The sequence below is a fragment of the Crocodylus porosus genome, unplaced genomic scaffold (genome assembly GCF_001723895.1).
Source record: "Crocodylus porosus isolate Cpor-Errol unplaced genomic scaffold, CroPor_comp1, whole genome shotgun sequence".
In the NCBI taxonomy this organism is placed as follows: domain Eukaryota; kingdom Metazoa; phylum Chordata; order Crocodylia; family Crocodylidae; genus Crocodylus; species Crocodylus porosus.
Genome location: NW_017728947.1, coordinates 35,154,551 through 35,181,247, shown reverse-complemented (window position 1 = coordinate 35,181,247; position 26,697 = coordinate 35,154,551). Strand labels below are relative to the sequence as shown.

General features: G+C 44.8%; 1 protein-coding gene across 1 annotated transcript in view; it reads right to left on the bottom strand.

Moving 5' to 3' along the window:
* Positions 1–16,188: 16,188 nt before the first annotated feature.
* The window catches only part of PRR5L (proline rich 5 like), a 41,416-nt gene continuing 30,907 nt past the window's right edge, over positions 16,189–26,697 (bottom strand). The window contains exons 7-8 of the mRNA XM_019552136.1: positions 25,742–25,868; positions 16,189–17,796 (exon numbers count right to left, since the gene is read on the bottom strand). Of these exons, the coding sequence (XP_019407681.1) occupies positions 17,414–17,796; positions 25,742–25,868 (510 nt within the window). The 3' untranslated portion in view covers positions 16,189–17,413. The remainder of the gene's footprint in view (positions 17,797–25,741; positions 25,869–26,697) is intronic.

Below are 26,697 nucleotides of genomic sequence, written 5' to 3'. Positions count from 1 at the left end.
AAGAACCTTGTCTCCCTACGTCCTTAGACTAATATGGCTATAACCTGTACCCCTGGATCACATTAAAGAGTTTGATTATGGGCCTCAGTTCTTGTGCAATGGTTTGCTTTCCTATGAAACTGTTACAAGTTATAGTGTCTGTCTTTCAGCCAATTGCCAAAATGTTCACATATTACAAACTGATAGTACAGTTGCTAAACCCCAAATTAGTCCTGGGCAACTTTTTAAGCAGTGCAATATTGAAGAAGAGAGGACTGTTACCTCACTGAAAAAGCAGGGGCAACTTCAGATAATTTGATGATAAAGACCAAGGTGTTTAACCAAGCATTGATGTTAACATGCACAGCCCTCTTGCTGCTCTATTAAAGTTCTGTGCATGTAGTTAGTACTTTAGGACACAAATTCATAGTTTGTTGGTTGGTTGTCTGTTTGTTCTTGTTTTTTGTCATACAGAGTTTAAAATCTAGACAGAGCATCACCAATTTCTTTAGTGAGCTAGAGCATAAATTGTTTGATCCTTGAGAAATGCAGCTTCAATGTATCTGTTTCTGCAAAGCATGGAACTTGTTTCAGGAAAAGTAATGAGTTGCAACAGAATATTCCCTACTGCATGTGAATAACTGGATTTTTAATGATAATCTTAAGTGTTTGTAGGCCTCTAGATTTCTTTGAAAGTTGAAGGGTTCCTCTGAAGGCTTAGGGGGGCTTTTGCATTGGAATCTCTGCTCAGTTGTAACAGACATATACATGATTGGGGTGACACCTAAGGGGTGCGTGGGCACCCCCTACAAAAAGGGAGTCTGCGATTTCCCCACTGGCCACCATCGATGCTGCAGGTGGTCACCGACCCTTGGTCAACACTTGTCACCATCCCTCCCACCCCCAACCACCAGAGGCATGCATCGTTCATGTACATGATATTACAAGTTGTCAGTCAGTTGAGGTTTTCCTCTGGAAAAAAATACTCAACTTCTATATTTGAAGTTCATATGCACATACATAAAAGAAGCTAAAGGTCCACATTCTGTTTCATCTTTCTATGTCTAAATGCTACTTATCCAATCCTATGTATATAGGCTTCTGGAGTACTTGCAATACATCTCACTACCTTTCTACATGTATACCTACTCTTACCTTTCTGAGCATGTACCACCTATGCTTTGTGGCAGAACAGAAGTAAAGGAACTTTTTAGCCTAACGATTAGGGCATCCACAGAGTGGGACACCCGGGTTATAGGTCTGCCTGGCCTAAAAAGGGGTTGTAACCTGCAGCTCATTTTCCTGCTGTTAGAGTTCTTCCCAGGCCAGGGGCTACAATGCTGCCCACAGAGTTCTCCAGATGTCTTTGAAGTGACCCAATTGGGCAACCAAACAAGGAATATGTTGGGCCAGAAGGAAGGTAAAGCTGACGGCTATGGCTCAGTAAGATAGATTCTTCTGCAGCAGGGTGAGACTATGGGTTGTAGTCTCTGTTTCCTCTGACCTGCCTGCATCTCAAACTTCAATTTCTTTGACTCAGAGCGTGTGCTTGTGCATGTACATGGGGGGGAAGCTGCTTTCTTCTAACCGCTTTTAACTCAATTCTCCAAAAAATAGACTTGGTCAATATTGAAAATTACAGATCTGGTAATCTTCACTATCCTTTGTCTGGTCTACCTTCCTATTGCTCCTGGGTTGGGTTTAGGGACCATCTATGGCATTCAAAGAATCATCTTTTGGATCTTCTTACCAGACTGAAAACCAAATTTGAGTTAGTAACCTAAGTGTCTTAGCAGGGTTTAGGGGCTGGATCCTAATTGCCCATTACAGGCTGCCTCAGGTGGCCAATCAAATACTGTGGGGGTTAGGTATCTAGGCTTCCTGTACAGTCACTAGGGAAAGCTTAGGTACTGCTTAAAGCTTATCAGATTATCCAGTTCCTCATGAGAGAAGATCCCAGAGTGAATCAATAGAAATGCATGGTATTAAGAGGAATGTCTAAGAACTCCTCTGCTTCCACAGAGCTTAGGGCTAGGGACAGACACTCAAAAAGCCTGAGCCTGAATTGATGCAATCTTTGCAGGTTAGTCTAATGTCCCTAAGCTATATCAGGTTTGTAACTGGACAGACATCCCAGAAATACAGTCACATGTCTGCAGTGGCTCAGGCTAGAAGTTGAGGGGCACTAGAGCAGCCCTCCCTCCCTTCCACAGCATGAAGCTGAGGGGGGCGTGGCCAGGCTCCAGCAGGAATTCTGATTTAGCTCAGCAGGAAATTGATAACTGTTTTATCACCCCATTAAGAAAACAACAGAAGGACATTACCAGCTACTTGTTAATTCAGCACAGTTCATAGCCACCATGTGGTCTGCTAGCTAATGCACAGGCACCTCCTCTGGGGAGGGAGGAATTCCTGTTTAGCAGGGAGTTGTGAGGGGAGGGGGGAAGCAGCTGGCAGTCTATAGGGAGCAGAGGAGAGGGGCCAGCCCTTCTGTGGAGCAGAGAGCCCCACCCAGTCCCGAGAGCACTCCAGGGACTGGGACAGACGTTGCATAAACCGGTTTGAGCCAAATCAGTTAAGTCTTGATACTACATTCAACCAGGTTCATCTCAAACCAGTTTCAACCAATCTCAAACTGGTTTTTGTGGACTGAACATCTGTTTTGTTACAGGTTTAAATCAGTTTCTGATCACCTAAACCAGTTTATGTGCAATGACTGTCTCTAGCCTAAGTGTCATAAACAGGGCTGCTTTAAAGACACTTTTATTGGATTGATGTCCTAACCACCCTTATTGACACCAGCATGTAGCTCAGTAATAAAGTACTGGAGGAGACATGGGCCCTAGAACCTGAAATTAAGAGCGTTTGCCCAGGAAACCAAAGACCTGTGTTCTAGGCCTTCCTCACTTGCAGAACATTTAAATTCATATCTCCCAGGCAAAAGTTATAGTCGTCAAGCTCTGAACAATCAAGGCCACAGGTTTAGCATGGAAAGCTTTTCTATCTCTTCCAAAAGCTCAGCATTCAAGTTCTGATAGAAAGCACTGTGATGATCCACACTGCAAACTGAGTAGGTAGAGCAAGATTGTCAGGAGGTAGCTGACTATGGAACTGATACAGCACCAAATCAGTCTCACCGTAGTGCTACACATAAGAGCTGTTCAAAGTAACCTGGTACCCCAAACTCAGCAAGACATGCTTTGCTAGTTATGAATGGATTCTCAAAGACTGTCACTAAGGACCTCTTTAACCAAGAAGTGCTAGCCATTTTGTTCCTGAGGTGGCATGAGTCCAGACTGCCTTCCAGTGGACCAAAACATGATGTGCTTTCCTGTCAATCCTGTTTAAGCTTCCTTGTCTTCCGGAAAGTAAAACCAGATTAAAACCCATTAATACTGATAGTATCAGCTATGCAGATGCTATCAATATTAGTGCTATTATTCTTATTTGGTATACACACACATACCAGCTGGGTAAGTATTATAGGCAGGAGCTGTTCTATACAAGTGCAAGATTGAAAGCAAGACTGATATTCAAATGTAAATCCAAATTTTTATTTCTGGAGTGGTCAATGTCATTTCAACTTTTAGAGGCATTTATCCTTGTAATCACGGATGATCAAATATGTCTTTCAAATATTCAGTCAGTTGTGTTATGGTTCATTTAGCAGTAGTAGTTGCCTGTCACCCTCCGAATTCATACTCTTGCATCCAGATGTATCTAAAATTCTCAAGGGTCTGTTTTATCTCATGTGCAATTTATTTTTTCCTCTCCTTGGCCATTCATTATTAATGCACTGTAATTGGCGCTACTGTACATCAGCACAGATGAACGGGTGTTTTTTTGGTGACACTACTGCACGTAAGACTAAATCTACTGTGCATTTCCCCACCATGCTAATGCACAGTAGAATTAGTCTTCTGCACCTTAAGCAACTTGTGTAGATGCATCCCTTGTTCTTTAAATATTGTAAACCTGGGCCTAATGAATCCCTCTTTGGGCTTTTAGCAGAATGCTTTTTAGATCACCTTTCTAACCCAGCATTTTTGGTGGGTGTCTTCATCAGGTGAAGGGGCAGCGAGAATTGAGTGGTAATGTCAGGATGTCTTTACATGCCTTTTCAAAAACAGAAAGCAACTCTCTAAGGCATTGATTTGAATAGATGTTCATTTCCTAGTGTTCCCCCTGAACCAGGTGTTGGTAATTCATGGCCCACAGGCTGGATGCAGCCTGTGAAGAAACTGGATCCAACCCACGGCAGCTAAGGGAATTAGCAGTATGTGCCAGGCAGGGCAGTGGAGGTGACATCCCCAGAGTCCTACCAGCTGCTTCATTCAGTATTCTCTCCCTCCATAGCATCTGCTTCTTGGCAGCTAGGGGACAGTGCACAAAGATCTGTAGCCTGTAGCAGGGGCTGGGTTGGCAAAAAATTGCCAAGTCCTGTAACCTCATTCATTTCTTGGGGAACATCTACATGTGATGCTTTAATGCGCATTAGCCTAAGTTAATATACATTATGGGCACCTGTCTACATGTGTACACCCTTAACGCTCATTAAACATGGCAAATGTGGGCTATTCATGCCTAAAAGTAATACCTGCAAATGCAAGTATCAATTTAGGCGCAACTAGTTAAAGGACACTAACAAACATGTAAATGTGTTAAAGTGTCAACTGACTTGGGACTAACTTTAGTCCCAGGTTGGGCCATACACAGGGTTAATACACTTTAACACCTGCATGTGTAGAAGCCTGCTAATGCTCATTAAGCTAATACGCATTAAATTTATGTGCACTTAAATGCACGTGTGGACATGCCCTTAGAGGAGAAAACCTTGCACACTCAACTTTAGGACACTTTCCTCCTCCTTTCATAGAACAAAGCTCTTTTGCAAGTCCTAAGGGTTACTTGTAGTGTTTGTCAGCAGATGTAGAGGGTTAGCTGTTTTAACTCTCCATAAATATATCTGCTGACCAGCCAATGGAACAAGTACTCAAAGAAGGAACAATTATTTTACAGAGCCATCTACTTGCCACTTGGGTCCAATCACCTGCATTGCTTTTTCACTGCTGCAGCATCCTTTGGCTTGGAGATTTGTGTGGGCAAAGAAGCAGAAGTTGAACCTGGTTCACCCCTTGTTGCAAGGATGTGGTGATTAAAAGAATCTCTAACCCTTAACCAGCTCACAATTACACAGTAACTATTCTTTTACAGGGCACATTCTTCCCTGACCTCCTTATAGCCCCTTGCATTCAAAAATGAATGTTTAACTGTTGGGTGCCTGTTCCTAGTGTCAAAATTCCCTATTTTATAGATGTGCTGAGTACCCACAATATCTATTGATGCCACTAGGTACTGTGTAGTGTGCTGCTTTCTTCATTATGACTGTCCAAGCATCATTGAGGGCATAGGTTGGCTCTCCAGTGGGAACTAAGTTCATCCTGTGATTGACAAAAATGATTTAGGAAGAATATCTTAAGACATACTACCCTCTGCCACTGTTTTGTGGAAAAGCGAGGAGGGAAAAACATTGAGGGGTCAGGTTCTGCAGCATGGTTAGACAGTATGATGGATTCATATTTGTAGGCACCTGGGTACAGGGACTGACATGAATGTTTGCAGATGGCTCCCTCTCTTTTCCAGAGAGGCAGTTGTTTTGTTCCTATTGGTGTCATCTTAATGAGGCTGCATTTTGATGGCTGGGCTGGGAGCGACAGGCATCTATTCGTGCCAATAGACTGAAAAATAAATAAATAATAAAGCAAATGTGGCCTGACAAAACACTGGACATTATACAGTAGGGGACAGCTTCTTTTGACATGGGAATGATTAAATGACTAAGTTCTTTAATGGCTGTCAGTTTTTAATGACAGAATATTAAGGATGAGCCATTAAACCATTTTAACTAAGATGATCCTCACAGGCTTCTAGGCAGAGCAGCAAAAACTGCAACCTGCATCACCCAGCACACCAAGGTTAATGACTTTAATGTTAAATTTCAGCTTATTCATGGAGCTGCAAGGACCGCATCTGGCTGCAGGGGGCAGCATCAGTCCAGCCCTCAAGCTTGGCCTACAAATACCGTATACCTGGGAGGTCTGCACAGCTATTGCTTTAGCAGTTTGTTTTACTTTATTCAGTGCAATTGTGTATACAAAATAAGCCAGGAAATTCTCCTAGAGGATGTGCTATGGCTTTTTAGCTATTTATTTTTATTTTTAATAGGTTTCTTCCTAATAACAGGTTTTTTGTATTATCCCCATTGATTATATCCAGAAAATGAACGGTCAAGTCTTTAACCGCAGATGGAGAATGTTTTGCAGCTAAGAGACAGTAGGCATTAAGTACACTGCCTGAGCAGTCATAGAGCACTCCCAGAAACGTTGTGTTCCTGTGTCAATAGGAATTTAATCCAGAAGGACTAACCACTGATCTTCTAGTAGAAGAGGTAACATAGCAGCCACATAGGGGCATTTTGCAAAAGAGAATGTCTCTGTTCGACTTTCAGGCCGGTGGTATGAGCAATGTTTGTGTTTTGTGCATGGGAGTAAATCATTAGCCCTACACGCTTCAGCTGGTCTAGATGCAAGGTGGGACTAATCTAAATGCGTTTTAGACTTAACTTTTGAATAGTGGCTTGAATTTTGGGTGCGTCAAATTCTCGGTGTCTAATTTTAGGCACTATGGCCTAGATCAGTGAGGACCAACCTTAGGTCTGCACCCTTCCCAAGTGCCACTCCAATCCCCTTCCTCTGCCTGCTCTGCTTTCTGCTTCCTGCCTTATCCCCTCTGTGCTGCCTGTCCCCTTTCCAGTCTCCCATGTGCCACCCACAGAGGCTGCCCATGCACTTGTGGCATGTGGGCCACATTAGCCTCTCCCCTAGCCTAGATGATGTACTCTATCTGCTTGACATACTACTCAGCTTAAAAGCAGCAGTGGAGCCAGTGTATGAAATTGCAAGAGGTTTGCTTGGTGCCCCTCTGACTCTGGGATGGGGTAACCAAAATACAAGTGCTGTGGGCAGTTTTGGGGCTTGCTTTAATAAAATCCCATTGCTCTTCAAGTGCTAACATTCCTTGAGCATAGAACGGTCCATATGGGAAGTATGATCACAGCCGGAGGGTGCTACCTTTGAATTTGGGGCATCTAAAGTTAAATCTCTTGCTTGGCACAGACATCCTGTGTGACCTTGGGCCAATCCCTTAGTACAGTACCAATAAAAGGGCTTGGATGCTTCATTGCTTAACTTTCAAATGGTTGGTCTCTGGAGTGGAAGTTATAATCCTGAGCAATGCTCTCTTCACAAGGCAGAGAGAAGTAGGCACCTCAGAATGTGATCCAAGAGTTCACAAACTGGGTGGCCACTTGCCTGAAGTTAGATTAGGCAAAAGGGAACTACCCAAACCTGAAGACAGGGATAAAATTAAAATTTCACCTCTCAGGTGCCTCTTTCAGGACCGTGCATAGCTCTCCTGCTGGCCTTTCAAGGAATTGAGCAGAGCTCACACTTTCTTTTCAACCCAGTTGGGTGAAGAGCTCCTTTTGTATGGCCTAGCAATTACTTCACTGCGAAACGTTGAAGACTTTTCTCTGCCTGAAGGGGAAGGTTCAAACCCATATCTCTAACCCCTTAGCAGAGGTCTTGGTGGCCCAAACACCAAACTTTTAGATTACACTGCAATAAGAGTACTCTCCACTCCACCTCCAATGACTGTTTACAAATTAATATTCAATGTGTAATGTCAAATTGAGACGGTGAAAACCAGAAGCCATGTTTACCATTAGCAGGTGCAAATCATTTTAAATGCCATCACAGGCATGTGCTACAGCTCAGAGTGTATGGTTTCCATTTGATACTTAACATTCAGGAGTCACTTTCTGTTCCCTCAGCTAATATTGGCACTTCCATCCTGAGCAGTTCAGACATGACTTGCACTCTCTTTTAGGAATATGATCAGTTTGAACAGAATTTGAAACATCAGTCTTTAAGACGTAATGATACATTTTAGTGCTTCTTACAGTTGAGGAACACTTTTGAGAATGGCCCAATGCAGCTCTGAAAATTGTACGATGATTATAAACCTCCAGTCTTGCATATACTATAAACAGCCTATACGAATTACTACAGAAAAAGCTATAAACTTTACCCCATTCAGTATAATTAGGGGTTAATATTGAACTATAATGATATCAAAATGAAACTTCATTTTATTGGTGATAACTATAGATGTAGACTAGATAATTGTGGCAAGAATGGGAACTGCCCCTTTCAGATGAAACCACCCTGTTTCAGGGTGACAGGATCTTCTCTTTCCTGCCATTGTAGGAATGTGGGAAATGATATAGAGTTTATAATATAAACTATAGTTAATCCTTCGTAACAGTTATCTGGTCCTATGAAAAGGGATTCACCTGTTTACCTGAGTCAATATATGTATCCCGTCTTCCCAAGCAGACGGTTCAGAAAGGCAGAACATTATCATGCATAGCTAGTACCTTACCACTTCTAGATAGTAATTTTTTACCTCCTCTTACATCTCCGGTAAAATGGCAATGCTGCTTTATCCTCCCAAATTGTCTTAATGGTGTGAGAGCACAGCGACCCAGTGGGCACATCTACACATTCATTAATGTGCTGTGGTTACTGCGCATTAAGTTTAGTACCTGTAGTAACATGTAGTGCACAGTAACTGGTGCTACTGCACCATAGTGCCAGCGCACAGTTTTTTGTGACTAATTCTACTGCACATTTAGCATCTCAGGTAGTGGGCTGATGCAATTCTGGTAGTTAAGTAAGACTGTAGCTGGATGGAAGCAGGACACTTCCTGTGAGAGAAACTCCATGCAAGATGCACATATGCTCTAACTGATGCCTTTTACGGAATTTGGATGTAGATGCAAGTGGTTAGGAAGAAGCCAAATGCCACAGTAGTTCTAACAGGTGAAGAGTAACAAAATATGTAGATCCTTTACTGTGAAAACCACATGGCTACTTTAGCATACCAAAGGAAAACAGCCTCGGAGAAATTGGGGCAACTGATATTTAGTGCTGTAGGAGTCGACATCAGGTCTTAACCATGCCTTTCTGTCACACGTTATAGAACAGAAAATAGCCAGCCCCAGGTGGAAGGTGGCAGTTGCTTTATAAAGCACAATGTCAAATAAGCTAAAAAAACCCCAAACCACAGGGCACTAATTCTCTAACTCTGGACCACTGTGAGCCGGCTGGTCTCCAACTGTTAGCTGACTCTTGAAGAGAGCTGAAAAACCTGTTCCTGATACTATTTATTCAGCTAAAGCAATTGCTGCTCCCATTAGCACGGGGCTGCTACAATTGCAGATAGAAAGGTAGGTGCCCTGTGCAACCACTTATAAGAGGAGAGATGGTCCATGCACCACTGTACTCAAAGCTGTTTTTCAAAGTGCTAAAAAGGCTTAAGGCATCCTGCTTTCTCACTGAGGAGGTGGTAAAAATTTAAGGGTGTATTTACATAGCAAATGCAGAGCCACACACTGACATGCAAGCTAGCTCTAAACAGGTGAGCTCAGGCACTATTATAAGCAGTGCAGCTACATAGGAGAGCAGACTGCCAAAGTTAATTGGCTTTGCTGAGAAGCACGTTATATTGCCCAGGCAGAGCACTGTGCCAGCTCGGCTCTGCTGCTTGACCTCAGCTAGCTCGGGTATCTCCATACGCCGCCGTGTTGTAGCCGCACTTGGATGAAGGCAGAGCAGTGAGGTCAGAGGGTGGATTTTGAAAAGCACTCGGCTCCACCCCAACTCCGCTCACTTTGAATTACCAGTTAAAATTTCCACTAACTTTGAGAAGGAGGAGTAGTGCAAACCCTGAGCACTGAAATCCCATGTACTTGATGAAAGGGAAGCTGCCCTTTAGGAAATTCCCTGAATATTGTGGTAGTTGGGTGCTTTCCAGCAGCAACATGACTCAGTTGGTGACTTTAACTGTGTTAAGATCCAGTAGAAGTGTCAGACGTGGTCCTCAAGGACCTCCTTTGTTAGAGTAAGGCTTGTTTTCCACTCACTCCGTCACGCGGATCCTGATCTCTGCTGACAGGTTGTTTTTTTCTTCCACAGGAAGCGGCAATTACCAACAGGGCTCTAGCTTTTAAACAAACACACCGAGGCAACAACAACAGACAGTTACAACATCTAAGATGCAACTCTAGAACAACACAGAGCAGATCCTCCTGCTGTTTTGATGCAGCCCCCAAACAGCTATACAGGCATACCTCGTTTTATTGCACTTCGCTTTATTGCGCTTCGCAGATATTGCGCTTTTACAAATTGAAGGTTTGTGGCAACCCTGCATCAAGCAAGTCTATCAGCGCCAGTTTTCCATCGGCGCCATTTGGCTCAGATGATGGTTAGCATTTTTTAGCAATAAAGTTTTTTTAATTAAGGTATGTACATTATTAAGTGTGCAATAGCATGATGTCTAAAAAACAGACTACAGTATAGTGTAAACATAACTTTTATATGCACTGGGAAACCAAAAAATTTGTGTGACTCGCTTTTATTGCGGTGGTCTGGAACCGAACCCGCAATATCTCCAAGGTATGCCTGTACATCTGGAGGGATGCAGGATCTTTATCCCCTGAAGCCTCCCAACCTTTCCAGGCCTCCACACTGAGCAGGCCAGCTGGACACCCCTCTCAACCATGAACACTGCTGCCTCATCAGAAAAGGCCTTGTTACTGAGTACTGGACCCATCCCCTGCCAGGACAGTATAGCCTTTCATGAGGACAGAAGAAAGCACTGATATTTGCCAGAGCAGAAACCACTTGAGGACACCAGATACAGAAAGTGTCTATGAAAACCTATATCTTTCTTTGCTTCTTGCTGTTGCTTTGAACTCAGATGCAGCTGGTACTGTTGTATTTTGGCCTTATTCCTCTCCCAAATCCTTCCTGTTCACCCACAGTCTGATACTGCATTTAAATTCCTCACCTTTCCTTTCCAATTTTACATCAGCCTCCACCTAGCCATGGTGTCATACTTCTCCATTTTTCTAAGGCATGAAATCTCCCCTATCCCCACTGTGTCAGGCACTCTCCATCTCCTCAATCTCATCCCCATAAGTACTTGCAAGACAAATATCTCCCCAACCCCTATGTTAGAAGGGGGAGGGAAAAGAAAGAAAACTACCATATTTAAAAAGAGCAAGATCCTCAGCTTGTGTCAGGTCTGTTCATGTACTAAACTATGCTGATTTATACCACCTGATGTTCTGCTCCATGGTGAGGGTCTCTCTTCCTGGACCTCCCAGTGTATTTTCATCATTGTTGTATTTTTACATCCGTCTCTTCATCTGTGGAGGAGCTACTTCCCTTATGGACAATGAGTATATAATAAACAGGCTCTTCCTATATGTAGTCTATGGGCGTGTCTACACATCACCCTATGTCACAGTAGGGACACACTGCGTCACCATACAATGTGCTACGGTGATGTAGCAATCACGTGCATCTACATGTGAATAGCAGCTACTTTGCCATAGTGCCTCCCCGCAATTTTAGCATGCCGCTATGGTGAAGCAGTGGCTAAAACTACATGGCACAGTACAGTTACCGTGCTGTGCTTTAGTACTTTTAAAAGGAAGTACTAAAGCACAGCACAGTAACAACATCAATGTAGGGCAACATGTAGATGCATCCTATATGTACCAGAAAGATCCAATAGTAGGGTAGCTTTAGGTGGGCCCATAGCAGGAGAAGGATCAGGGCCTGCTGTGCTGAGTAAGTTTCACTCCAAACATAGAGGGTGCAGTCCTGATTGTAGTGAAGCTAACGGTGGAGTTGTGCTATTAAGTTTCAGCAAGCATTAGGTTTTTACCTCTTAGAGAGACAAATTTGCCTTTTGGGGGGGTGAGGGAGGGAAGGGGAGAACCACAGGTCCCTTTGAGGCTGCAACCGAACTGCAAAATTAAAAATAAATAGGTGTAAATAAATAATTGTAAATGTTACAGCCAAATGAAGACAAGTAATTAGCTAAAAAATTGAGAGAGAAAGCATTTTGCAAGCACACAAGTGGTTCATACAAACCAGAATATTCAGTCCATGGATTCAACATTTATTGCAACCATCACAAATGTTACTCCCAAAGAGATCCCAACCAGCAGGGAGTAGGACCTAAAGACAAATGCTACATGACAGACATTCCAAACTCTGACGCAGTTGTCACAATGTGACAATGACAATAGTGCATTAGTAGCGATGGCATTTCCTGGGTGCATTCAGATGCACAATTACAATTTAAATACAGGTTGCTGCCCATCCTGGCAGGGTATGGGGAGGAGCTAAGCTTGCTAGCACTAAAACCACACGGTTTGCCTCGTCAGGGAGGTAGTAAAAGAGCATGTTACACTAATATAAATTAGCTTTCCAATGGACACCCTTAAATAAGCCTATAGTACAGACTTCAGCACAGTTTGTATGGGCACACAAAAGTGACAAAAAACAAACCACTTCAGCCATCTTAAAATGAGAAGAATGTGGTAGTAAATCTTACAGGAGGAAGACAGAGGTAGTGAGGTGAGAAGTGACTTCATCTATAGCAGTGGTGTCCAACCTTTTTGGGTAGGAGATCATTTTTTGAATTAAAAAGCAACCCAAAAATCTATCGTGCGCTGCTGCCCTCCCCCCTGCAGGTCAGTCTGTGTGTGTGTGGGGGGGGGGCAGATCAAGGTGGAGGGAGAAAAAATTATTTGGGGTTGCACCTCCCCAGCAGGTAAGTCTGTGGTGGAAAGGGCAGGGCAAATCGAGGTGAGGGAGGGAACGGGGGCACAGGCAGAAGCAGGCGCTGGGAGGAGTGGGGCCCTGGCAGGGCTGGGTGGTGCAATAAGCAGAGGCCCAGGGGACACATGTCCCCAGGCCTCCACTTGTCCCCCACTCCCTGCAGCTCCTGTTCTTGCCTGTGCACCGCTCCCTCGCTCACCTCTGGGGCCTCAATCTACCCACGCCCCCAGCAGTGGGTGAGGGAATGGGGCTGGGCAGGCACTGCATAGCTGGGTGGTGAGCAGCTCCTCAAGGGGTGCAGGCACACAGTCTGGAAGGGCATTGTAGGCATGTGCCCCCCCATTCTGTCCGCAGGGCAGGACAAGCTGCAGGCTGGGTCCAGGATGGCTCCAGGCTCTTCTCAGTGCAGGGGGTCGTGCTGGACAGCAGCTGAGGCGCTAGGAGTGGGTTGGTGGGGGCTATGGTAAATTTTTGGGTGCCTACAGCCCTGCCTCCAGCTCTGCTTCCACTGCCTGGCCCAAACACCCATGCTGGGAAGAGCCTGGTGCTGCCCTGGCCCCAGCCTGCACATGGACAGATCTGGGGGCATGCGTCCCCCCCCATGCCCTCTCAGGCTGTGTGCCCCTCCTTACCATGCCTCCTGGATGAGCTGCTCGTGGCTCCATCCTGTGCCGCACCCTGTGCAGCACCTGTGCCAGCCCCACCCCCTGCACTCACTGCTGCATGCATGTCCCTCCCCACTCCTGCTGCAGCCACGGTGGCAGTGGGTGTGGAGGGGGATTGTCCCACTCACCCAACCCAGCCCTGGCAACAGGGCAGTGGCAATGTGTAGGGGGTCCATGGGGGTGCATATCCACCACTTGCAAGTGTTGGTGTATCCCCCCCCGACAGGCAGCTCTCCCTACTTCGGCGACGGGCAGCCGGGAGCACCAGTGCCCCTGTGCGAGCACCGAGTGAAGCGCTGCTGACATGTCCGGGATCACCACTCATGATTCCCAGCTAGTGCGATTGCTGCGGCGGGAACCCCCCACTCCGGTTGGTCCAACTGGCCACAGGGGTCCCCCTTCCCCCCCAGTTGCTGACTGGCATGTGCCCACCCGCACCAATCACCCATGCAACAGGGGGTGAGGCTCAGCCCAGCCACATGCATCCTGCTGCTCCCAGACTGTGTCCCAGCCCCTCCCAAACATGAAGCCTCTGACAGTCGATCTCAGTCTGGGAGGGCTAGCCCCCGCATACTGAAATCGACTGTCAGGGGCTCCCCGATCGACCAGTCAATTGTAAATCGACCAGTTGGTGACTACTGATCTATAGATTAATCCAACAAGGGGATAATGTACAAGCTTTTGGGAATGGCAAGGGAAAGCCTTTCATAACCTGGCAGCAGCTTATGCAGAAGGCATGAATTAGAATGATAGGACACAGGAGGGAAAAAAGGGCAATGCTCCTTTCCCTACAAGCTATGTCCATACCAGATTGTGAGTAGACAGGACCCATCTTGGACGCTGTGGCATCAAAGTGGCCCTTTCTAGTAGCTCAGAACAAGCTAAAACATTGCATGCTGCTGGTCTAGGTTATCATCTGCACCTTTTACTCCCAAGGCTCCTTGCCCACAGTTAAAATAATCCTTCACTGAACAAGTAGAGGAAAACCCTTCTGGAGGCTACTGCCATGTCTAGAGACACCTATGCTGTCACTCAATGAAATCCTCTTCTCTCAGATCAGTGCAAGTCACTCTAGAGCTTTTGGCAAGTCACATAAGCTGCTGACAAGGGATGTGGGCCCCTTTACTTCCAAACACTTGTGTGTACTCAACATTTCTGGGGTGGCCCAATAAGTATCACTTTTCTCAATCCTTGTCTAGAGTTACTTAAGCCTCATGTTCTGTTTACATAACGGAAACAACAACTCACCTACCTTTAAAAAAAAAAAAAAAAAAAAAAAAAATCGAACTACCTGGGAAGTGCATCAGTCACAGCGGCTAGGTGCAAATTGTTGCAAAGTAACACACACATTAAAAAAACCAAACAAAAAACAAAACAAACAAACCAACCAACCAAGCAACCAGACATGTTGGTACTTTAAAAAAAAAAAAAATTCAAGTTAAAATCAAGACTGGAGTTCATAATGCTCAAGCAATTCCTCCCCCTAGAGGAAATGGATGGTTATTCTGGAGTCTGATAGACAACAAAGTGACGTTTGTCGTTTTAGTTATATAAAGAGGATAACGCCCGCTACCAAAAAAAGTTTCCTGATATTTGCAGAATGGGGGAGGGGAGAGAGAAAGAAAGTGAAACATTATTAAAAAGTGATCTGAAATACTGTGGGGAGATGCACCTGATGATGCATATGGCTATAATAAAAAGCACCACAAGTGACCAGAGGATTCCTTCAGTGCAGGAGTAGCGCAGGGAACATTTAATCAGGCTTATGTTGCCACTTGCTCAAAGAGTTAGGGAACACATTAAGGTGGGAGGCATCTTTGCTGCACATGGCATCCTATGGAGGTTCTGGGCTCAGCCCCCAGCCTCCCTGAGAAAGCCATCTTAAATTACAATAACTACGAGGGCAATTTAAATTTATCCTGGAGAGTAGCCTGCCCCTGCCCCCCCGCTCCCCACAAGCCAGCCCAGAATTCAGCTAAAGTATAGTTGGCTTAAAGCCACCTGTGCCCATCTCCCCCTTGTTCTCTACATTTTGTGGTATTCTTCTTGGCAGGTTCAGAACCCAGCTAAGTCCCTTGCTCTTCAAATAGCAAGGCTATGGTAATCAGAGCAAAAGCCCATAGCTAAATTCCAGTCTCCTTGACTAGGGGCAGGAACAGGCCATTGTCAAATATATCTACCTACATTTCTCAAACACAGGATGAAAAGCAGTCCTTTCATTTACAAAAAGTCTCAGGCTCAGGACTTGGCATTAGAATTTCTTGTGCTTCCAGTAGCCAGGGAAGAAATTCCATTTCCTCTACCCATCAAACCCCAGCTCTGAAAGATGGCAAGGAGACAACAGGAATGAAGGTATGTGCCAAGTCTTGCAGAAGCAGGTCTTACACAAGGTTATTAATTAGTTATGGCATGATACACACAGAGCCCTGAATTCAAGTCCTGGCAAGTAAAAATACCTTTCAGTTCAGCATTGGGACAGATTTATTAAGAAATCTGTGTGTTACTGACTATTGGGGGAGGTTGTGGAGTTGCACTCCTTTTTCATGGAATTTGATATTTAAAGCAGTATATCAATTCCCCTTTATCATTACACATAGAATTTTATCAGCAAGACATCAGCAGAGTCTCTAGGGGGATTTCTTGAGCAGGCTGGCTCCACTCTCATGGAAGTGGCATTTGAGTACCAAACAATAGCTATTAAGTAGACAGAGGACTACTGTACTAGTATCTGTCTGCAAAACATTGTATCTCTTAAGAACTCAACCCAGTTTTAGCTTTCAATTTTTTTTAAATGGTACCTAGCTGCAAATTGGACAGACAAGGATTAAAAACAAAAAAGAGTCAGATCAGCCAGCTACAAAGGGAGGTCAGAAAAAAGTGGCATAGATTTGCCATTTGCAGCAAGAAGTTCCTGTCTCAAAGGCCAAATGATGCTCTTTGGTGTCATAAAATTTGCAAGATGGGATTCAAATGGGGGTTGTGTGTCAGCACTAGGGTAAGAAGTGTGGAGGCCTGGCCTTGAAAAAGCATTTGAAGCCACCTTCATGATGCAGATGTATACCCTCGGTTACCACAATGCCTCTTTCCTTTCCAACGCCACCAGTTTCAGTTTCTCCTTATGGTGGCACGCTAAAAATGCTGACATTCTTGACAGTACACATCCTGCCAAACCCCAAAAGCTTTAGGTAGATTCTGCCCAGAGTTTCACCCCATGTCTCAGTGGGTTTGCATAAAAGCTGAACTGGGCCCCTGACATCATATTCTACTCATGTGGATAGGCAACGGACTCTCGGTGGAAAAAGTCATCTGCCACTCCGGTTTGTTTGAATTCAGGTTATCAGAATAGACCCCTCCCCTATACGCAGAGGGAGCCAAGAGAAGAAAGAAGATCCCCTTCTCCCTTCAGAAACCACAAGACATCTGGGCTGAGTTCTCCGTCAGATGCAAGAAGTTTCATCCCTGAGTACAATAATATATAAAAACAAAAACGCAACCCCAGTCATTACCATCCCACAGTCCAAGGCAGGACCAAAAATGTTTTTAGCATAATCCCCTCTACTTGTTGCTGCACTCAGGGAGATAGAGCTCAATTTTATGAGTTAGACATGACAAGAAAGAGAGAAGGGGGTGGGGGGAAATGGAGGCAGAGAGAAAGAGGGGGATTCATTTCCTTCACAGAAAATAGAATGGTACCCGAGGCCAAAGCAGTGGAACACTGCACAAGAAAACCTTACAGAAGACAGAAAATGGCATTTAACAGTGACACCCTTGCAGCCCCATGTGCTGTGCTGAGAGCAATGTAGTACCTCCACTGACAACGGTTTTGGAAAGTAAAAGATCAAAAAAAAAAAATCTATGGAACATTTCCAAAGAGACAAGAGAACCCAGACCATTCCCATGGTATCAGCAAATCCATCCCCAAAGCCTGTGTTCTCCATTGTTCCCAGCAGCAGCATAACAACTATTGTCCAGTTTAGGGCACATGACTCTTCTCCCACGGAAGGATCCTTCCTAGCCGACAGATGTGCAGTTCAGTTCTGTAGACTCTTGCCTGTCTGTGGCTACCAGTCCTTCTGGCCCGTCAGCAATACTGGGCTCACTGGAGCACTGACGGTGGCTGAAGCTGGGCTGAAGGAGGAGACAGTTATCACTGCTATCTGATTCTTCTATTACCATCCCTGTGTGCATCATGGAGGCCATGGCCAGAAGTTGAATATCCGAGTGGGCATTGGCAACAGTATGGCGACGGATGCTGCCACATTTTTCCAGGTAAGCCTCACCCTCCTGTTCTGTGAGTGGTGTCAGAGCCGTTTCGCTGGGCTGCCGACCAGTCATCACGTGGGAGTTGTAGCTCAGCATACCGGTCTTAGCACGGGATCTGGAATAACGCCTCTCTAGAAGACAGAAAGGAAGCAGGAAAGGTAATCCCAGCATGGACAAACCCCCCTGCTGAATTTGCCAGGCCTGTCTCAAGGTCATGTGCAAGTGAAAGCAGCAGAGCTGTTGCCCCTGCTGGGGAAGTGGGGCTAAAACAGGTCTCAATGCTCCCCTCCCTTACAATTATCAGAGATAAATAGCTATGTTAGTCTGAAGTTAGGCAGAAGGCAAGGTAGAGGTGCACCTTATAGACTGACTGAATCAGAGATGCATAAGCTTTTGAGTCAAAGCTAACTTCATCAGAATCTGCGACCCTTCTGCCAGGCATGGGTGGGGGTCATCCCTTTGCTCTAGAAAATGCTCTGCCATGAGAAGTCAGTGCAAAGCATCCTACACTTGCACATGTCCTTGCCCTTGCCTCTGCTTGTGGTGTAAGGAAGAAACTATTTCCCCAGGTGTTACATGCCCCTGTGGTGCCAGAACTATCCTAGTGCATGTTATACCATACTTGCCCACTATCAAAATGTATCCACTTCTGCAGCAGGGATCAGAAAGCATCCAACACTCCATAACAACACTGAACAACAGGTTAAAACAGGAGGTAAAGAAGGATACTGTGTGTGTTTAGAACTGCTGGGGCAATTTAGCAAGACAGGATGGTATTACTGGCCTGGACTCAGGTTCAAAGCCTGCAAAATAATCAAGGAGTACTTCATTACCAAAATGCACCCCCCAGCAGTTTGGGGCACTGATTCAAAACTGACTCAGCTACTTTTAGGACAAGCAGGGATCTTAACTTGTGTCCTGGCTCACTGCCATTCAGGTAATATCATACTGCATTAACTACATTCCTTCAGCAAGTCTAAGTGAACCCAGTGTTATTCTTCACCTCCTACCCTTAACTGTTGTGCAATGGTGCTGTGTATGTATTGAACACCCGTTGTTTCCTACAGCTATTCCCTGTAACTTTCTTACCCTTTCCTTTGAGTGCTGAGGAGCGAGGATCCGTTAATATTTAGAAAGTGCTTTTGAGACGTTATAAAATCCTCCCACCTGAAAATAGCAAAGCATGAGGCAAAGAATAACAAAATGCAAAGCACTGATGGCTATGAAACATTCTTGGAAGCTTGCACTAGTAAGACAGGCAGAAAACAAACTCTATATTGTTACGAGGAGGGATGGATGAGCAGCCAAAAATCCATAACTGGCAGCAGCCAGGTTATGACAACACTTTACCCTGCTGCTGCCAGTAACACATTCATTTGGAAAGGTTCATTTTGTGCTTAAAAGAATGTTCAAATTCATTTTGGGCATGTTATGGGCAAATAAGTGTGTTTTTTTCAGAAGCCGGCTCCAGCTAGCCCCACAGCAAGCTATGTTCCAAGTAAGGGAGGAAAGAAAAAAATATTTAAAGGTGTACCCCCACTGGATCTTTTGCCCTGAAGCATCCCAGTATTGCTACCCATACATGTAGCTTGTTGAGGGTAACCAGAGGTGGGAGCACTAGAGTAGACAGGCCGCTGCACCTTAACCATTGTATCATCTAACCCTGTTCAGAGTGCTGCAGCACTGCTGCTTGTCACTGCTGGGTTTGCACTAGCACTCCCCCAAATGGATGATGGGAGATTTTATTTGAAGAAAAGTTGATCTACCATAGGCAAAACCTAAAGGACACAGTGGTAATTAACAACAGCTGCCCCTTCACCATCCTAGTATTCACAAGGGCTTCTGCTTTTCTGACTGAAGAACTGCAACCCAAGGGCTGACACAGTGGGAGAGAAAAGCCAATGCAGAAGTCCCTCAGTTTAGTAACAAGTACTAATACTTAAATACCTGGACCTACCACTCCCATTGACTTCAATGGAATTCAAGCTTCTAAGCATCTCTAAAGGGCCTTAGATATTACTAAGTGTTAAGCCTCTCCTGTCAGAAGTCTTCAGCTCAAGAGAAGATATGGCTCGGTTGATTTTTAGAAAGTAAGCTAATCTCCACCTCTAAGTTTACTGCAGAACTACAGAGGGTAGGTGTACATTGCAGTCATCGTGGTTTGTGTAGGGATACCCTGGGTGGCTTTAAACTAGTTAGTTGCTGTTCTGTTAGCAGTCTAGAAGTGGCAGCATGGAGCAGGCTGGCTGCTCAAGTATCTATACAGCTTCTCAGTATTTTGTAGCCCGGGCTGAGCTCTGCACTGCTGTGGTTACACAACACAGTACCTCTGCTGAGATCTAGCCACGGCTCACAAATTAAACAGTGCCAGGCCTGATCAGAATTTGAGCAGGGAGTCCTTTAAAAAACCCCTACAGATACTGCAGGTTTGAGGGTAATTTAACAGATCGTGCTTTTCTCTCTCAGCACTCTAGTGCTGAAGCTAGTATGGGAACATGACTACTTTGCAGCTGTCTTTAGGGCAAGAAAAGAACCAGAAGAACCAGATTAAATAGCTAGCTCAGGGACAGCAGTCTACTTGCCACAGCACAGCTCAGAGCCTGAGAAGTTGGGGCAATAGCCCAAGCTGAGCTCCAAGGCCGCTGCAGTCACCCTACTACTAGCACCCACATGTAAGGTCCACTCAGGCTACACTGTCACACTGCAGTCACAGCACACTGAGGTGGAGATATTCCCTTTATCATCATTCCCTGTGGTGTGTTTTTTTGGCACATGGTGGCCAAATTTCTCCTGTGCCTGAAAGTCAAATTTTATGAACTCCCCCTGGCTAAGAGTTGTGGTGTAATGCTGCTGGCACAAATAAGCTGCTGCATGCTAATCCTGGAGAACCATAGCTCACCAATTCTTTCTTGCTGTCCTCAGTGCTTTAAACTGCAAGGTGATGCTCAAGCTGGTGTTAAGTGTCAAATGCAGTAGAATGCTACAAAATGGGGAGGGGATGACAGCAGAAGAGAGACCCAAGCAAAATAGGCTTTTACAGAAACAAACAGCTTCAAAAACTTACCAAACCAAGTGTCTCATTCTGCTGGAATTTGCTGGGGCTGTCTAAACTGTAGATTATTTATTTCCGTCAGCTGGGATGAGGAAGGAGCTGAATGGCAGCATTCTGTTGGGCCAGCATATGATTCCACTTTTCTAAATTAGATTTTGCAGTGGCTTCATGTGTGTCTCATTTTTTTAGTGATCTGCATTCTATACCTTCAATTACCCTTTGCAGCTGCTAGTTTGTAAGAACAGCAACAAAGGCAGATAGAAAACTTCTGTTATTTCAGAGTGGTGAGGAGGCCCCAAAGAGATCTCTTCAACTCCCATTCCTGCAAGCAGACAATTTGGCCAGATGGAATCAGGTGAAGATCTCTCTTGGGACAAGCAGAGAGGCAAAAAAGAAAGATGATCCAGTGTTCAGGACACTAGTTTAACCTCTAGGAAACAGTGGTTTGCTTCTCCACTGTGCCTTCGCCATCCTTTGTGACCTTGAGGGAGTCACTCATGGCTAGCTTCTCCAACGTGCTCAGTACTGCAACACTATCCCCTAGGCTCCTGACAGCCCCAAGGAACCCTGAGCCCCTGGCAGGTGTCTAAGTTCATCACAATATATGGTAACAATTCAGCAACTAAAGAATGGGAAACCAGCTCAATACAAAGCTGCCTAAATTAGCCAAGAGTGATATGCAGGGAAAAAAGAATGAGAGTTAAATGCCTGAGAGGCAGAGTGGACAGTGGCATAGAGTCACCTCATTGATGAACTTCCAGTTCTAGTGTGCAAATCAGGCATGGACAGATGTGTACAGTTCTGTCCTCTCTGGGACTGGCTGCTGCAGGCACACAGAGAAGCTCCATGAAGTGGTCAGACATTGGGATGATGGTACGATACAAGTGCCTTAGCTAGCTAGGAAGAAAGGATTAGAATTGATCTTCTGGGTCACCGGATCCACTCTCCTGCTATCATAGCAAGTAGTCCATACAATCCCTTTCATAAATGAATATATGGGATCACAGTGTAGCATCAACCAGAAAGGAATCAGCTCCAGATTTCTGCTACACTGAAAGAGCCTAGAATAATTCTTTGCCCTTGCTTGTATCAGTACATGTTTGGCAGCAAATTACACCTATGAATGAAAAAGAGAGAAGCAATCTCATCTGAGCAGATAACATATGGTCCTTTGGTAGAAGAAAGTACTAAAAACAGAGGGAAGGGAGTTTGGGAGCCATTAACTGGAGTATATGATCTGCCAGGCTGAGGAACACATGTGGCTTTCAGCTTCAGGATTTGCTAATCTAGAGCAAAACAAAGATCCATTAAATACGGTATTTTTTCACCAGCAGGAATGACTGAAGCTCTTCTGCCTATTATACTTGGTTCTCCTTGCAGACATCATGCAATGTACCACAGCCAGGCTCAAATCCATATGCTACAAGCCAGTGCCAACTGGGATGTACCAATAAATCTTTAAGTCCATCATGCAGAGAGGCAGGGTACAAGAGACCTTCCTTCTGATCCTTAGAGGGGAGAATATGAGAAGGGCATATGTAAAAGCAGAGATGCTCTGCCACATAGGACACCACAGTCAATCAACTCTTTTCTCACTTAAAAATCTTCCCCAGATAGGCCTCTGGAGAAGAAAGTTGTCCTGGGTTCTCCATTTCTGAAACCCAGTCAGCTGAGGTTACAGCCAAGAGCTTAAAGCCAAGACACTCCTGGACGGAAATCCACCACAGCCAGCTTGCTGCATGGAAAGCAAAGGGAATGCTGGCTCTGAATATGGACAGCATTACTCATGGATTTATAGGAAACGATTCAAACCAAAAACCAGGCTACATCTTGTATCATCCCAGCAGCCACACAAGATGCAGCCCTCAGGAAACTATTGTGAATAGTTTAGCTAGGATTTTAGATCAACCATGGTTTGTTAAAAATGAAATAGGAACATAAATAGAAAAATTTTGAGGGAGACCCTTGTATGCAAACACAGATCAACAGCAAAGCTCGTGTCAAACACACTCTTTGCCTGTTGGGGCAGGCATGCAGTTCTAGCTGGGGAGCAGGGAAGGTGTGGTGGAAGTATCTCCTTCCCCATTTATAGCTTAAACATTTGGTTTCTGAGACAGCTGGGTGTCACCAGCATACTGCCTTTTCCTGGAGCAGGCTGTGGCTGATTTATGTGGGGCAGAGTTAAAAACAGGAAGGATGGTAGTAGAGAAGACGAGAGTGTTATAGAGAAAGAGGGAGCTTGAAAAATTGTGGAGGCTAATCCTGAACATCTTTAAAGCCATGGCCAAAACCCAGCCTCATTCACAATGGCATGCTGCTGTGAGAAAGGGTAGAAGTAAAACAGCACATAATAATAAAGGGCATAGTCCCTTCTCAGCCTGTGATTAAGATTTCTTACTGAGCACCCCAAGCTGGCTTTGCAAAATGTCACCCTAGGCATTCTAATACTTCACTCCTTCTAATGTTCCTAATACTTACTCTTCAGCCTCCCCTTCACCTATGTTCCCACTATATTCCTTTCTTTTAAACCAAGTTTAAGGTGGAGTAATGTGGCTGGCTGACAACGCTGCAAGCTAAGGTCCTTTCTTTATCCATAGCAAAGAAGGGAATCCCATTTCTCCTCCTATATTATATAATGCTGAGCGACCAGCACTAGAGGGAGACATCCTGATAACAATCAAGTCACTGGTCAAAGGACATGGTGCCATCCTACAGAAGTGAAATGCGGCAGGGTCCCTTTATTACTCTGTATATCTCTTAGCTTTCCAGAACCAGAGACAGACAGACAGAGAAGGCTGCAGATTAGAAAAGGTATTTTGCAAAATATGTGTGTGCTTTTGAAATGCCAACACTATCTGGGGAAAAGTTCTGCTCTGTTGCCAGCATTGTGTAATGCAAACAGAAGTTCTCCCTTCTTCCCCCTTTCCTCGTGCTCAATAAAGACAAGGGCTGGGGCTAAAGGCCACATGGGAAAAAACACACACAAATAAACAGCAGCTAAATCAAATCAAATGCAATAATTTTAAATCCCATAAAACTTTACAAGGCCAGACTATATGCAATGGTTTTTTGACACTAACTCTTTGTTTGGTTTGCAGAGAACAGTATGGCCCAGAATTTTCCACGGCTCTGTTGACTGTTTCAAATACTTTCAGTAGCATGTGTACTCCCATAAATGGCCAAACACACAAACTTGTTAGGGTTGACCTGACTCTCTCACTGTGAAGCAAGGTACATGGGTTTATCATGTGGGATGAGCAGTCAGGTTTTCACTCAGATGTACAGACTAACCACTTCTAGTCGCACAGATTGCTCCTTGTCCTCCCCTGGAGCACCCTAGTGAGTAGTTTTTCTCCCAGCTCCCAATATTCACCCCCTACATACTACTTATAGACAGTCACCAACTCCCCCCTCACTCTTCTCTTCCCCAGAGTGTTAGTGGATGGGTCTGTATCATTTTGGTGGAAGGTGGCCAGTGGTGCCCACAGGGTTCAGTTCTTGGCCCAGTGCTGTTCAACATCTTTATCAATGATTTAGATGAGTCTCTGGAAAGCATGCTGGCCAAGTTAGCAGATGATACTAAGTTATAGGGAAAAGCAGTTTTGCTAGGGAATAGGACACGGATCCAAGTGGACCTGGATAAGCTGAAAGGTGGGCAGAGCAGAATCAGCAGCAGTTCAATAAGGATAAATGCAGAGTGCTTCATCTGGCAAGAAGTAACTTGCAGCATGAATACAGGTTAGGAGATGTCCTGGCTAGCACAGTGGTTGAAAGGGACCTCATGGTTATGGTTGATCATAGGATAATTTGAGGCACCAGTGTGATGTTGTAGTCAACAGAGCTAATAGCATACTGGGATGCATTAGTCAATGTTTCACAAGCAGGGCTAAGGAAGTGATACTTCCTCTCTACTAGGCATAGTGAAACTCCAGTTGGAGTGCTGTGTCCAGTTCAGGGCCCCACACTTCAAAAAAGTTGTGGAGAATCTTGAAAGCGTCCAGAAAAGGGCCACAAGAATGATTAAGGGCCTGGAGGACAAGCCTTATAAGAAAAAACTAAGGAATATGGAACAGTTCAGCCTGAGAAAGAGAAGACTGAAGGGGAACTTGGTGGTCATCTATGAATATGTTAATGGTGAATACTGGGAGCTGGGAGAAAAACTGCTCACTAGGGCACCCTGGGGAGGACAAGAAGCAGTGGCCATAAACTGTTAGAATATGGTTTCATGTTGGATGTAAGGAAAAACTTCTTTATGGTAAGAATCTGGAATCTGGAATAGACTTCCCAAAAAGGTGGTGCAGTCCCCAACCGTGGAAGTCTTCAAGAGGAGACCAGACAGACACCTTGCTGGGATCATTTGATCTCAGCAGTATTCCTGCCCAGAGCAGCAGAGTTGGACTTGATCTTTCGAGGTCCCTTCTAGCCCTTAATTTCTACCATTCTATGAAACAGATACAACAATTATGTCAATTTTGATTTTGGAGAGTGATTTTGGAGAGTGAGTAGTTCTTAGCACTTCCACAGAAAATATTAGGTACTTTATTTGACCAATAGCTGTACTTTATTAAGAAAGAATAAAATGCCTCAGAAATAACTTGACCAGAGGCCATATAATGAATTTATGGTAGAGCCAGGATACATAACCATCTTGCATGATACTGGTCTCCTGCTTTCCCTGCCTTTTTGTTAAGCTCCTAAAATAAGGCAGCTTTCTGGTTCAAGGGGTTTTGCCTGTAACAGAACATCTCCTAGAGTCACACAAAGTGTGGTGCCCTGTGTAACAAGCTGAGTCATATGAGTCTAAATCCTATTGACCTATAAGTCGACGTGTAGCTTCCCTCAACAATTGTGATCTAATGGTAGAAGGAAGTCTCTGTATGAGTAATGTAGTCCTTGAGAAAAAACACCAGGAAACTCATTGCCAGTTCACATTTCCTTGTCTGACATTACATTCCATTACATTGCATTAACCAGTGGAGGTGTCTGAGCAAGAGCTGCAACAACTTCAGCGCGGTGGGTCTTACCAAGCGCACAGGTGCTACCAGGGAAGCTGTGATCCTCACACAAACCCAGGTATGGTGAAACCACCTGCTTAACCAGCTCCTCCAGCTGCATGTAGCCCTCACTGGGACCCGTAGGTTCATGAACACTCTGAAATTCAAGCATTGAAGCAAACATTTCACTTACAGTTTCAAATCATATAATTCTATATTTCTAGAAGCCAAAAGAACTGGAAGGGAGACATAAGGGAATATTTCCTGGACCTGGACCAGGAAATGGCTACAACATAACTCCAACACTACCAATAGTGATGGCTGGAAAACTAAGAATTCATCTGCAGAACACAAGCTTCACCACTTTCCACAGTGCCTTCCTTCAGAAAGGAAAATCAAAATCCATGGAAACTAAAATGTGGGGAAATACAAACTAGAGGGGTCTAGGGCTAGGCAAGGGTTTGGAACATGGATCTTTTCTATGGTTTTCATTTCAGATGATACAAGAGCTAATATGCTTCACTGTATGCTTGGATCATGGTGTATGCATGAGGGCCACCCAGACCTTTGATACATATGCCTGGGCGGAAATTTTTTGCAAAGTGGAGGCTGCCCAGACCTTCCATCCTCCCTCTAGGCCACTGAGACAGAATCTAAAGACCAGACTGGGTCCAGATGTCTGGTGCCTCCATGGCTGTAGTTGTATAAGTGTCTGGGAATTGAACCCAGGTCTCCTGTCAGGTAGACAAGGATTCTATCACTGAACCACAGGGGACTCACTGTATAAGTAACACTTGGAAACTACTTCTCTGTCCCCTTGAGGTCTAGATTTGAAGGGTGGTCCCCTTCAAAAGTCTATGCTGCTTGGGAAATGTCCTTGAAAGATCTACTGCCAGAGGTGTTTGTCCCCTCACAAAGCTGGACCCCAGCTGAACTCCCTTCTTAGTTGAGGCAATCTGTATTAAAGACTGTGTTAGTAGCCAGTG